Here is a 14,893-nt window from a genome sequence, read left to right as displayed (position 1 = left end):
TGGACTGCTGTAGACGACAAACATTCAGATATACCCGCGCTGAAAGGGAAGACGGTAGAACACTCAGGGCTTTGCCTAAAAATGTATGTCAAATGACCACCAGCAAAACAAACTGCCTCATAATTGCATTTGTACTGAGAGGTGGTGCTGGCGTAAGTCTTCTGAAGGTGCGTGAGGAGTCTCAGCCCGTGAAGCTTGGCGGCAACAGATTTGGAGGCTGCAAGCTGCCCCCCCCCGTATAAAAGGAGAGCCGGCTTGTAGGTATTTAGACCTTCACTTCCTAAGTCCTATTTCTAGTTTTCACCGACCAAGCTAGTGTAAAAACACAGGAGGTCGTTAAGTAAATTGTATCTGTTGTCGTTCAGTCTGTCCAGAAAGGACCTCACATTAAATATGCTCAGACATGCAGGACGACTGGTGCTGGTGAATTTGGATTTCAGGTTGCCTCTGAGGCCATTTGACTCCGAAAGGCCGTTGCTTTCAGTCTTCTGTATAAAGTCACTGAGGCTGCAAACCACACAGAGGTTCAGGAGCTTTGGTTGAAGCTCGATCTTATTTGGATCCAAAGCAGAACGAATGGCTCACTGAGAGACTTCAATTCAGGGAACAAACTCCAGGATGATTTGGGTCCATTTTCTTCCAGTCGTTGCTGACCTCTCCTTACTGGGATGGTCCTTAAAGAGAAAGCAGACTATAACTTTGTACCCATTTATACATTTTGCTCTCCAGTTCAAACAGTGAGCTTTGGTGAGGACTATACATGGCCCAGACACAGAGGGAGGGAGCTCCAGCGTCAGCACAGAGTTCTGCAGGGCTCAGAGCATGGTCCAGACACAGAGGGAGCTCCAGGGTCAGCAAAGAGTTTTGCAGGGCTCAGAACATGGTCCAGACAGAGGGAGGGAGCTCCTGCTCCAGCGTCAGCACTGAGCTCTTCCAGAGGACTCAGGACATGCAGCGCACACCACAGCCAAAGGAAGGACAGCCTTTATTATGGAAAAACGATTGACGGATCTGTAATCTTGATGAAGACTTGACACCATGAGACCTTTTCTTGAAATGTTTCTACACCTAGAATGTCTTAGGCAAAATCTGGAGAGAGGATCTCATTATTACCCTGGCAACCCGTGGGGCTATGCTGCTTGAAAGGTAGATCAGACGGTCTTCACTGGATTGAGGTGAAAACAAAAATAAAGGGCCACCAAGTACTACCTGCATTTTAAACCTCACAGAACTGCACCCTTCTTACCTGTGGAATCTTTGCACTTCGTGTGCGCTGCCGAGAAGCTGACTCCTCTCTTCGGCCAGTAGTTGTAAGGCCCTCCAACGCTCATTCAATTCCTGACAAAAGAGGGAGAAGAAGTAAGGCTCCAGGGTGCTGCATTTGAGCAACACAACTTTCAAGTACAACATCCATCATTGCGAAGCAATGGAAGGAGGGAGTCAGAATAAATGACAACAGTAAGCACTTACAAATTAGAGAGCCAGCAGGGTAAAGGCAAGACTTGCCTATGTTCATGTTATCAACTGGGGTCAGCTACTAAAGAATGGCATTTCCATTGTTCGGGCACTCTACGCGCCAACTCCTGAACTTGAGAAGGGGAGGAAGACTACCATATCCTCTGTCTAGAGCACATTCTAGACTGAGGAGGAGAGAGCCCAGCTGATCTATCGTCTATGATGAAGAAAGAACTGGTGATAGCTCACACGCTCCAGCACCTTCACGTAAAATCCCTGTGGGAAAACAAACCGGCCACTGTGCAGCCCTTCAACTGCTTCCCACAAACACGTGACCACCTCCTCACCACCCCAGAGAAAAAGGTAGGCAGATGGAAAACAGTAGTCCAAGTTAACATTTTATAATAGAATTAATAAAAGTTACTACAATAAGCCAAATACTCAAATTCTCGTAATTAAAATACCACATTAAAACAAACATAGAACAGCAAAATATACAATCTCTTTCTATCCTGTGTGGAAAGGCCACTGAGGACCCTTTCTAAAATAAACAATTTTGAGCTGTAATTTCTTTAATTGCCAAGTCCAAAAATGTACAATACTCCTGTTCGGTGTAAAGCACCCCCAATTCAGACACTACAATATCGGTTAAGATCTTACTTAGCGATCCACAAAACAAACATCAAACATCTGAATTCCACGCTTATTAACACTCAATCTTGGCTAGCCGATAATCACCTCAAACTAAATGCTCTGAAAACTGAGTTCCTTCTCATCTCACCCCCGGCGAAAATTTCCACCACCCAAACATGGCTCAACAACCTAACAGCACTCAATGTCCAACCCACCATCGTGGACTCAGCGAAATCCCTAGGCATCACACTGGACGCCAAGCTCAACATGCAGCAACACATCAGCAAAGCCACAAAAGCAGCTAATTTCCAAATCAACACACTGAGGAAAATCAAACCCTTCCTCCCGACTGAAGACTTCCAAACTGCTGTACAAGCGTTAGTCATCCCTCGAATCGACTACGGAATTGTGACCCTCAGCGGACTCCCGCTATCCACAACAGCACCGTTAAGAGCCTCCCTGAACGCTGCCGCAAGACTCATTACTGGCTCAAGAAAACATTCGCATATTTCCCCAGACTTAAAGTCCCTAAAATGGCTGCCTTTTGAAGCCAGAATACAACTAAAAATTGCAGTTATGACACACGCGGCCGTGCACCACAATGCACCCAACTACCTCGCTCAAAAATTGTCCATATCAGGAGGTTCGAGGTCCAATAGAAGCTCAAAAAATCTACTCCTGAAACCCCGTAGGTTCAGGAAAGAGAAAACCTACAAGCGCTCCTTCTCAGGAATGGCACCCAGGATCTGGAATGCGCTCCCGCCTGAAACTAGGCGTATCTCCTCCGCTGCACTCTTCAAGAAAGAGGTGAAAACCATCCTTCTGGCCAAGATCTCCTGAACCTTATAGGTGGTGGATCAGAGACTCTACATTGCCTTGTATCAATGCTCACCTTGACCTTTGGCACTATACCTCTACTTGATGGTGATTCTACTACGCTACTTTCTTCCTACCGACCAATATATGAGACACATTGGGTCACTGATTCACCCCCCTGATGCCCTCACTCAGTGCGCTCTCTATACTAAAACACTGGTATAAGCCTGTCACACACCCAAGGTGTACCTGAACACCTCTGTAATTGGTATCAATGACTTGTGCCGTTTTATTACCTGTTCACCTGACTGTATATTTATTTTATTTTTATTTTCAGAGTTTTATATAGCGCGAACAAGATCTTTGCAGATATCAGAGCGCTTTACATAGACGGGTACATGAGGGAACAAAGTCAAAAAGGTAGGTCGATAGTTCACAGAGTACAGAAGGGAACATGAGGGAACAAGGTCAAATAAGTAAATCAGTAGATCATACAATACAAATAATACAATTGGGTGGCTGCAAAGCAATCAAGTGGGTGCTAAGACAGCTCGTACAAATAGATAAGGGGTCAAGCAAGTAATGTAGATCATCGCAGGGTGTTGATAGGGTACGAGATAGTAGTACAGGTGAATTTAGCCATGAGGATAGCTTTTACTTCTTTTTTGAAGAGTGTAGTGGAAGAGAGAAGCCTGGTTTCGGGAGGGAGTGAGTTCCAAATCCTAGGCGCCATTCCTGAGAAAGAGCGCTTGTATGTTTTCTCCTTCCGGAATCTTCGAGGTTTCAGCAGAAGATTGTTTGCGCCTCTCGTGTTTCTGACTCCCCCAGAGATTGTCAATTTCTGAGCAAGGTAGCCGGGTGAGTTTAGGTGTACAGCCTTGTGTGTCATGCAGGCTATTTTCAAATGTATTCTGGCTTCAAACGGCAACCAATTCAGGGATTTCAAGTCAGGGGTGATGTGGGAGTGCTTTTTTGACCCCGTGATGAGTCTCGCTGCAGCATTTAGAGATGCTTTTAGTGGTGCGGTTGTAGTTAGTGGGAGTCCGCAGAGGGAGGTGATGCCGTATTCAATTCGTGGGATGACTAGTGCTTGCACCGCTGTTTGGAAGTCTTTGGCTGGGAGGTAGGGTTTAAGTTTCCTCAGAGTATTGATCTGGAAGTTCGCTCCCTTTGTAGCTTTGCTGACATGTTGCTGCATGTTGAGATTGGTGTCGAGTGTTATGCCTAAAGATTTTGCTGATTCCACGATGGTGGGTTGGACATTGAGTGCGGTTAGGAGTTTAAGCCAATGTTGAGTGGTGGATATCTTCGCTGGAGGTGCGATCAGAAGGAACTCTGTTTTCAGGGCATTGAGTTTGAGGTGATTGTCGGCAAGCCAGGATTGGGTGCATCTGATCGTTGAGTTCAGGAGCAGGATGTCATTGGGAGATTGCAGTTTGAGGTAGAGTTGGGTGTCATCGGCATACATGTGAAAGTGTACATTGGATTCTTGTAGCAAAGTGGTGAGAGGTTCCATGACTAGGTTGAACAAAGTTGGGGAGAGAGAAGATCCTTGGGGGACGCCTAGCGTTACAGGTACTGGCGTGGACATCAGGTTGTTGCTCTTGAATTTCTGCGTCCTGTTGCGGAGAAAGGAAGTGAACCATTTGAGGACAGTTCCAGATAAGCCCATTCTTTTGTTTAGTAGTTCTAGTAGATTCTCATGTTTAACGGTGTTGAATGCGGAGGAGAGATCAAGAAGGATGAGGAGGCAGGTGTCATTTTGGTCTAGCATTTGAAGTGCGTCGTCAATTATGTGAGTCATAGCCGTTTCTGTGCTGTGTCCTGCACGGAAACCTGATTGGTGAGGGTTGAGGAGATCGAATTGCTCAATGTGTTTAGTCAATTGTAGTTGTGCGCATTTTTCCAGCAGTTTGGCGAGAGTGGGGATATTGGTGATGGGACGGTAGTTGTTGAGATCCGCGGGGTCGGCTGTTGGTTTCTTTAGTAGAGGTGTGACCTGACCAACTTTGAGGGAGTCAGGTATGCTTCCTTGTTGGAGAGAGCTGTTGATGATTTTAGTCCAGAGAGGGAGAATCAGTGGGGTAAAATCTTTTACTGCGAAGGCAGGGAGGGGGTCCGTGAGGTGATTGGAAGGTTTCAGGGTGCTGAGTAATTTGCCAATTTCTTCTTCCGAATATGTGTCAAAGGTTGACCATGTCGCATTGTTTTTTGGTTCAACGGGTGCTGGGCATTTGGGTTTGGAGTAGAGGCTTGCGTCAGTGAGGAGATCGCTTTTTATTTTGTCGGTTTTTTGGATAAAGAAAGCAGCGAAGTCTTCACATGAGGGTACCACACGCCCAGTGTTGAGTGGTTGTGGTAGCTCTTTGGATTGCGATTTGATTAGCTCAAACAGTTTTCTCGGGCGGTTCTTTGCTTGGTTAAGTTGGAGGCGGAAGAAGTCCGATTTTGAGCGTTTTATTTTCCTGAAGTAGGCGTTTCTCTTCTTCCTCAACTCTTTTAGGTGCATTGCAGAGGGGGCTGATCTCCAGGTCCGTTCTGCCATTCGCATGTCTCTTCTATCTTCGTTGAGACTCCCGTCGTACCATGGTTTGGAGATTTTAGTGGCGACTCTTTTTAGTTGCATAGGTGCAGCCTCATTGATTATCGAAGTCATAGTGTTGAGATAGTGGTCAGTCAGGGTTTGGACGTCCGAGGCGCCTGCAGGGGGGAGTAGAAGATTGCAGCTGTTAGGGGGCAGAGAGCCAGGGTTGAGCTTTTTCGAGTTTCTTTTCCAGACCTTGGGCTTGGAGAGCTGCACAGGGTTGACTTTGACTTTTTCGTTGATAAAGAATGTGATAATGTGATGATCCGACCAGTCACAAGGTTGGATGGATTCAAGTTGGATAGACTGCTCCTTGGAGATGATCAGGTCGATGGTGGAGCCTTTCTCATGGGTCGGACTGTTGCATATTTGGGTGAGGTTGAGGGCATCGAGGAAATTTTTAAGACTGTTTACCACTGCGTCGTTGCTGTCATTCCAGCGGAGGTTGAAGTCACCAAGGTATATTTGGGTGAGCTGGCGACCGGAATTGGTTGAGATCATATCCATGATTTGTTGGGAGAAGGTGAGGTTGTCCCTGGGTGGGTGGTATATGCTGTGCAGAGTGCATATCGGTTTGCCCTCACTGATAATGTCGAGGCAGATGTATTCACAGGATGTTGGGGATGGCAGGGATGTGGAATTGACTTTCTGAACAGAGAGGTTGTTCTTGTATATGCATGCGATTCCGCCACCTATTTGGCCTGTTCTGTCGAGCCTGATAATGTGGAAGTTGGGAGGAACCAGAATGTCCATTATGGGTGTCGAGGATTCAGTTAGCCATTTCATTTCAAAAAAAAACTTTATTCGATTCAATGCAAGAATCATAAAAGTAAAAGTACATTTAGGACACACAGTTAAAAATTCACTATGAAAACAGTTATAAAAAGATTCTGGCACTATAAAAGTTCATTGGCAGGTAAAGTCACATAACCATATTATTACTTTAAGTTAATCATCTCTGGATAATACATAATTTTATCAGGCAGGGGTGTTTTGGAAACAAGTAAAAATAATAAAAAGAATCACGGTACAGGATTATAAAGTGCAGGATTATAAAGTGCACATGTCAAATGGTATAGTTCTTGGGGCAAAATTCTAGCCATACCGTTTCCTAATCTGGAGTGACACTCGTATAAAGTTCAACATTGCACAGCAAACTGTAGGGGATGACAAAGATATTAAGAAATCATAACCCTCTTTATAATGGCGTATTTGTTCTTCCTTAAGAATCGGTTTGATAAACCTTGTTCTTGGGTCTTTGTATAAGGAACAAAAAAGAACAAGATGCATTGTATTTTGGCTATCTTTGTGATTACAGTTGCAGGGTGGGAGTTCCTTACACCAGCCCCCCTGTATGGGGAATGCAAAAAGAAAATGCAAAGTATGTAGCCTAAATCTTGTCAAGTAAAAACGCCATTGTACATGATTTGTAAAGGTCAGATAGAACTGATGCTGTAAGACAGCCTTGGGGGCATAGGGACTGTCCATGCAATTTACAATCGATGATTTCCAGTAATACGATTTAATTACATTTTTAATATCTCCCTGTATGTTTTCAGGGTTGTCAAAGGTGTCACCCAAGCCTATTTTGTGAAACATTTCATTTACATAGGATAACCAGGGGATTTGGTTCATATTTGACAATTTCAAACAATCCTGGATAATATCCTTAGTAAGCTGTAAGTCCTCCGATACCCATATTTTGCCCCATAACAACAAAGGAGAAAGACGAATAATGTCGCTTACATAATTTAGGCCTAATTCATTGTGAGCAAATTTATTTGAGGAGCCTGATGGGATAGCCAAGACACGTTTTAGAAATTTATTTTCCATAATCTGTATCGTGTCGGGGCTATCTGTCCCCCAGACCCCTGCCCCATAGGTAGCAATTGACAGACATTTTGCTCTATACAGCGTTTTTAAATGTGAAATGGGTTTTTGGCCTAATTTGCCACAAAAGCGGAACAATCCCTCTATTGAGCGACTAGCACTCTGCACTCGTGTTTTCATTAATGGTGCCCAACTTAATTTGTGATTAAAAAGGTTTCCCAAATAGTTAAAGTTTTCAACTTTGTCAATGACGGAGGTACTCACTGCGAATTTTCTGCTCTTAGTGCCCTTTGGGCCGCAGACCATGATAAAAGACTTAGCAAAATTCACTTTGAGATCTAGGTCCAACATAAATCTATGGAAGGCATCAAGGCAGTGCTGCATACTATTTGCAGTGAGTGTCATGAGCACCGTATCATCGGCATAGGAAAGCATTGGAGTGCTTCTACCATTTACTTTTGGGAAATCATAGCAATGGTCCAACAAGTATTTTTCCAGGCCATTAGTATATACAAGAAATAAAAAAGGAGCTAATATGCATCCTTGTCGGACACCCTCGGTCGAGGGGATAGACTTGGTTTTCTCCCCCCCTGGTCCAAACCTTATGGCCACCGTGGTGGATTCGTGGAGTCTACGAAGAAGAGTGACCAGGGGTTCCTCGAAACCCATTTCCTCCATCATTTGCCACAGCTTACTACGACACACAGTGTCAAAAGCACTTGATAAATCCATAAAAGCAAGATGGATTGAAGATTTTTTTGCCTTTGTGTATTTCCCAATGATTAATGCCAAATTGAGGCACTGTTCAACAGTGCCTTTTCCTTTTCTAAATCCATATTGGGAATTTACAATTAGGCCCACCGAGTCCGCCCATGATTCTAATCGTGCTAAAATAACCCTGCCCAAAATTTTGCATGATGCGTCAATTAGAGAGATTGGGCGATAGCATCGGGGATCAGATCTATCGCCCTTCTTAAAAATTGGCACCACCACTGCCTCCTTCCAGGATGCAGGAATGTGGCTAGTGACAACTGCTTTAAAAACATTCAACAATACAGGTGCCCAGACCTTGATATTGTGCTTAAAAAAGTCCAAAGGTACTCGGTCGGGGCCAGGTGCTTTTAATGATGTACCTTTTAATAACGCGTCCTCCACTTCTTGTAGAGTCAACGATGAACTCAGGGAGAGGGAAGAATGGGGAACCACAGATACCCTTTCATCTACTGTCGGTATCACATTTGGTTGGATGTTATGAGGATTAAAGATATTCCCAAAATGGGTTTCCCACGAATCACAATCAATCTCCATTACGATATTATCCATATCATTATTTACAAAAAGGGGGCGATTGATGACTTCCCAGAAAAGTCTATTATCCTTTAATTCTGTTGACTTTTCTAAGTCTTCCCAGGCTTGGTTTTTTAAACCCAACTTCCTTGTTTTAATAGCTTCTTTATAAGCTGATCTAGCTGCTCTAACTGATTTTATGTCCCTTGGTTTTTGTTTTAATGCTGCTTTCAGCAATCTCTGAGTTGCTGAACATGCAGCATCAAACCATCTGGGGCCTGACTTTTTGTGTTTACCAATTGGTTTTATTAGGCGCTCAGCTACATTCTCACATAGGGATTCAAAATTACCTATAACCTCTTCTGGACCGGTTGTAGGAGTGAGGCAGGCCTCATATTCAGCGCTATATTCATTTAGGATCTCTGCCTCAAGACCCACCGCGTCTATTTTACCCCATTTAAGGGTGATACCTTGATTTTTACTATACTTTACCGGTTGCTCCCAAATAGAATGTTTGGGTTTAACCGGGCAAAACAGGGTTAGAATTAAAGGATTATGGTCACTGGCAGCATTAGGTATTACTTCCAACTTATCGACATAGGAAAGGTGCCCACTAGAGACAATTACAAAGTCAATAAAACTCATAGTGCCCCTAGTTCCCTGGAACGTCGGTATAGGCACAGAGTTTGGGCCAACCCAGGGCTCCAATATACGTAAATCATTTAAAATAATGATATTATTTAGCGCATCCCCCTGAGGTGTGTGTTTAAAATGTGACAGCGGTTGATCTTGTGAATCTGTCAGGCCACACACCTTTAAATCACCATGGGCACATAATGAACAATTGAAATCACCCAACCAGATAACAAATAGTTGGGGTTGTTCTTGGCGTACCCCAGCTATTGCCCTTTCTAATTCCAGGATTACAGTTGTCTCATTGTTGTCAAAAATATTATAATACCAATTAATCAGCAACAATGGTTCAGGGAACAAATTAATCAACATCAGCACTTGGAACCAAGGTGAATCAACTATTATAGAGGCCACAAGTTTACATAACTTTAACGAGGTTGCTGACATTAAACCACCTTTTGCCCTGCCCATCTGAGAGGGTATTGCTAAGGTGTTAAAAGCTTGGAAACCCTCCATGCTCTGGGCAGTTCTACTCCATGTTTCCTGCAGGCACAGGATGTCGCAGTCCCCCACAAAGTCCAACCATGCCTCGTCCTCAAGTCTTGATGCAAGTCCAGCAATGTTCCACGAGATCAGACCCATCTTTTGATCATTTTTATGCCTCGTATCCGGTTCTGTTACTGCTTCTATTAGATTGTTCCCAGAAGGAGTTAAGCTTGAATCACATTCTCTAACAGAGGATACCTCAAGTACTGGAGCATTGGGAGTTTGATCATCATCGATGGGAACAATCTCCAGTGCGATATTATTGCCCCTTTCCCCCTTCTCCCAAAGGCTGGATTCTCCTAATACTGAGTTATCCATAATCCTGGGAGGATCTTGTGATGGTCAATCGATCTCTTCCATGCCTACAAGTGGATTAAAGCGGTTTCTCAGGGGGACACCATTTGGGGGCCATCCTACATAATCCTCTCCCTGAAACCTTGGTCTTAAGTTGTTATGCCAAGCTTGCAGGGGGTAGTTGTTGTTACTGTGGATCATTTCCCAGGAGAAGGCATCACTCTGTTGGGAGGGTCCCCAGTTGTTCTGGCTTGGCCATATAACCCTATTTCTGTGGGTCCACATAGGATACATTTCGTTATTAAATGCCTGCCTAGCGTTCTTATAGGGGAGAGATTGGGGTGCAAAATTCAGGCTTGGGTAAAAATACTCCAGACCTATGCACTGGATATCCCCAACTCTAGCAAATCTCGGTTTGCTACAGATGATATCTTTTACCCAGGTATTACTGAAGTTAATCAAAATACAGTCCCCCTCGAGATCCTTCTCACTCGGGCCTACCCAGGGGACTCTACGTACACTAAGTATGTTTGTTTTGGAGTCTGGGGGGAGTGGTCTATTAATATTAAGCCAGAATGTTATTTTATTTCTTAGCTCCTGGGTAGATTCTGTTTTATTGGGGGGGAGTGGGGGTACTCCAGTGAGTATTACCATAAAAGGGGCTGAATCTGGCGGCAAGTTCAGGGGTGGTGGTTTCTTTCGATGTACTACCTCACCATCGTTGCTTTTTGTATTATTTACAGAACCCTGTAAACCTGTTTGTTTTATTTGTTTTTGCCCTTGGGTACTTCCCTGTTTGGGGGTCGCGGCTTCCGTCGTCGATGCCACATTGCTCGTTTTTTGACCAGTTGTCCCTGCCATATTCGCAGAAACAGGTTTAGAACGGGGTAGTGGTATCGGTTTTGTTTGAACTAACGGGGCCGGTGCCACCTTAAGGTTAGAATTTATAGGCATTTTGGCGTTTGTATTTATACTTTTATTCTCACTCCCCTTTTTTGGGTTATTACTGCTAACAGTGATGTTTTTATTCTTATTTTTTGTACCCCCCTCTTCAGGCAATTTGTTCTTACTTGCTGGTGTTTCAGGGGGATTGGAATTGGAGGAAATAATATATTCTAGTTGATCTAACTTCAGGTTTACAATCTGGATTTTCTCTAAAACAGGCAACAGGAGTATTTGAACCAGTTTCTCAATTTCCCCCAGAAGACGGTCATTGTTGTTGGTACTAAAAGAGTAGGTTTTCTGTCCCATGTCAGCTAATAGGGGACCCTTTTGTTTGGTAGGGATTATTAGGGTTTTAGATGGTGCTGGCTTCGCTAACTTTGGTTTTACCCCTTTCCTATGTGTGCCACCTCTCTTACGTTTATTTGGGTTATGAGGTTCCCACTGAGATGCCACTATCTGATCTTGTGTAGGAGTAGGAACATTTTTACTTGAATTGCTCGGGTTGTTTTCTATTACATTTACGTTTCCTCCCGTAATATCTGGTGAAGTGGGTATGGGAGTAAGCGAAGATGCCTCAATTTGGGAATCCGCTATCAGGACGGTCTGTGATTCAGGGATTATCTCTAGATTAGGACTAGCCTCCAAATTACTATCCGAACAAAGTAAACTTTGCTCAGGAGTAGGTAATTTGGTAGGGGTAATTTTTAACGCAATATTCCCCAGGGACGAGCGTTTTCCTGTAATCAGGTCAAGTGACAGACGCTTTTCTGTGAGGGCAATTTCCTTTTCTAAAATCCCCGTTGCCCGGCTGATAAAATCGTCCAAAGTTCCAGTGGCTTTACCATTATTTGTTTTAACAGTGATCTGTCTATTCTTCCCTGAGCGTGTGGACATCATAAGAGTTTAGAAAAAGCACAATTTATAGTGCCAGGTTTATAAGAGTATGAATAATACTAATTGTGATGGGAACAATTTGGAAGCGATAGATAAATAATTAAAAGGGGGGTAGCCCCGACCCGACCTTGTACGTCCTTGGACGGCCTTAGACGGCCCCGCCCTTGTCCCGGGCTTCTCCCGGTCGCTCCCGCTCGCTCCCGCGAAGCGGGAATGCTAGGCTCCTTAAGATTCTACTACCACGTGATAGGCGGGGGGGGCGTGGCCAGCGGGGAGAGCAGCCCAGGTGATGGTGATTGGGCGCGCAGGGGCTCCTGGACACTGGAGTCCCCTGCCTATGCTCGCAGCCCCGCTGGTTACTCGCCTGCCCCGCGCTCCTCCTGGTGACTCAGTTGCTGCCTCCTGGCAGGCGACGCGCTGCGGGACCCGCGAAGCGGGTCCGGCAAGGCGTGGAAGCGGGCGGAATCCACAAAGGGGTCAGCTGCAAAGGGTCTGCTGCACTGAGGCTCCGCTGTGCTCCTCTGGCGTCCTGGCGCTACAGGTTCGTTTCCTTAAAGGTCCCACAGGCAAAAGGTGAGGTTTGCTTTTACCTCCGTTGGCGGGGGGGCGTGGCCAGCGGGGAGAGCAGCCCAGGTGATGGTGATTGGGCGCGCAGGGGCTCCTGGACACTGGAGTCCCCTGCCTATGCTCGCAGCCCCGCTGGTTACTCACCTGCCCCGCGCTCCTCCTGGTGACTCAGTTGCTGCCTCCTGGCAGGCGACGCGCTGCGGGACCCGCGAAGCGGGTCCGGCAAGGCGTGGAAGCGGGCGGAATCCACAAAGGGGTCAGCTGCAAAGGGTCTGCTGCACTGAGGCTCCGCTGTGCTCCTCTGGCGTCCTGGCGCTACAGGTTCGTTTCCTTAAAGGTCCCACAGGCAAAAGGTGAGGTTTGCTTTTACCTCCGTTGGCGGGGGGGCGTGGCCAGCGGGGAGAGCAGCCCAGGTGATGGTGATTGGGCGCGCAGGGGCTCCTGGACACTGGAGTCCCCTGCCTATGCTCGCAGCCCCGCTGGTTACTCGCCTGCCCCGCGCTCCTCCTGGTGACTCAGTTGCTGCCTCCTGGCAGGCGACGCGCTGCGGGACCCGCGAAGCGGGTCCGGCAAGGCGTGGAAGCGGGCGGAATCCACAAAGGGGTCAGCTGCAAAGGGTCTGCTGCACTGAGGCTCCGCTGTGCTCCTCTGGCGTCCTGGCGCTACAGGTTCGTTTCCTTAAAGGTCCCACAGGCAAAAGGTGAGGTTTGCTTTTACCTCCGTTGGCGGGGGGGCGTGGCCAGCGGGGAGAGCAGCCCAGGTGATGGTGATTGGGCGCGCAGGGGCTCCTGGACACTGGAGTCCCCTGCCTATGCTCGCAGCCCCGCTGGTTACTCGCCTGCCCCGCGCTCCTCCTGGTGACTCAGTTGCTGCCTCCTGGCAGGCGACGCGCTGCGGGACCCGCGAAGCGGGTCCGGCAAGGCGTGGAAGCGGGCGGAATCCACAAAGGGGTCAGCTGCAAAGGGTCTGCTGCACTGAGGCTCCGCTGTGCTCCTCTGGCGTCCTGGCGCTACAGGTTCGTTTCCTTAGCCACGTTTCAGTCAAGATGATTAGGTCAAGGCCCTGCGATAAGAGGAGTTCAGCAATGGCTGCTGAGTGTTTCGTCGCCGATCTGCAGTTGAGAAGCGCGCATTTGAGGCGGGGTGTGTAGAGGGTGTTAGATTGTTCTAGCGAGAGAGGGACTTCTCTAAGGTTATTGGGGATGGAGGCTCTGCTGTTTAATGTGGGTGGTCTAAGGGGATTTGGGTGTATCGTGGGAATGTTGCGGTGTGGGGTGCTTGTGTGAGTTTGGGGGGCTGGTTCATAGGAGCGGAGAAGGGTGAGTGTGTCGAGGTCAGAAGAAGAGTTGTGGGTGCGGCGAGGGCGGTTGTTGCGATTAAGAGCTGGGATTGATGTCAGCTTGGGGCATAGCTGAGTGCGAGAGTTGGCCTGAGAGGTGGGGGACACAATTGGCGGGGAGGTGTGGATGTGTGAGGCGTTGCAGGGGCGATGCTGGGGACTACGGGAATTGCTGCGCCTATGAGCAGGGTTTGAAGCCTGGTGTGGGGCGTGGTGAGGGTGGGGGACCGCCGGGGGGGAAGGAGGCAGGTTGGGAAGGGGGGTGGAGGTGGCTGGGTGGTGTATAGGACGTGTGGAGAGTCGTTCTTTGATGACCTGGATGTCTTCTTTGATCTGAGTGAGGGTGGCCATGATGAGTTCCATCGTAGGGTAGGTGGTGGGGGTGGGGGTGGCAGTCAGGGGTGATTGGCTGGCCAGGGAATTCGTGTGCAGGCGAGGGGGAGGGCTGGTGTTCGGGCAAGTCTGCGTTGTGTTGGAGCGTGGGATAGGGTTAGGGAGGTGAGAGGTACTGGACTGTAGGGGAGTGGATGGGATAGGGAGGAAATTGATGTTATGGGTGGGGGCATTGGCGGTAGGCGTGGGGGACAACGTGTAGGCTGGGAGACTGGTAGCTGTGTTGGAAGGAGGATAGTAGGGGCTGAGAGTAGGAGGGGGAGTGGGAGTGGAGATGATCCTGTTAAGGGGAGGGGGCGTTAAATTTAGAGAGGGAGTACGTTCTGCGCAGTAGATTGGTGGGTAGTGAGGACTGAGAGTGGGGGGGGGATAAAAGGGGGGAATTGTCAGAATGCGTGTAATTCTGGTGCTGGACTAAGTTGGGAGTGTTAAGTGTGGGGATTGTGCTGTCAGCGCCGAGCGGGGTGTTAATGCCCGCTGTAGGTGTGAAAGGTGTGTTGAGGGTATGTGTGGAGGTCCGGACGTTGGTGGAGGGGGCGGGGGAACGGGCGGCGTATGAGGGGGAGCGATCTATGTCTGAGATGGGGTGCTGAGTTGGGATAGTGAGGTTGTGGGTGGGGGATGGGAGGTCAGGGGAGGTAGGTGTGTCCCTGATTGAAAAGTATGCAGCTGAGAGGT

General features: G+C 47.4%; 1 protein-coding gene across 5 annotated transcripts in view; it reads right to left on the bottom strand.

Annotated features, from left to right (window-relative positions):
* SPTAN1 (spectrin alpha, non-erythrocytic 1) overlaps nucleotides 1-14,893 on the bottom strand; it is a 365,414-nt gene that overhangs the window by 142,383 nt on the left and 208,138 nt on the right. For all 5 annotated transcript variants that reach the window (XM_086948611.1, XM_086948613.1, XM_086948610.1 and 2 more), the window contains one exon: nucleotides 1,247-1,338. In XM_086948611.1, coding sequence (XP_086804737.1) covers nucleotides 1,247-1,338 — 92 coding nt within the window. The remainder of the gene's footprint in view (nucleotides 1-1,246; nucleotides 1,339-14,893) is intronic.

The sequence above is a fragment of the Lissotriton vulgaris genome, unplaced genomic scaffold (assembly GCF_964263255.1).
Source record: "Lissotriton vulgaris unplaced genomic scaffold, aLisVul1.2 SCAFFOLD_726, whole genome shotgun sequence".
Taxonomy (NCBI): domain Eukaryota; kingdom Metazoa; phylum Chordata; class Amphibia; order Caudata; family Salamandridae; genus Lissotriton; species Lissotriton vulgaris.
The sequence above is the reverse complement of the archived record's forward strand: the minus strand, read 5'-3'. Positions and strand labels throughout refer to the sequence as shown.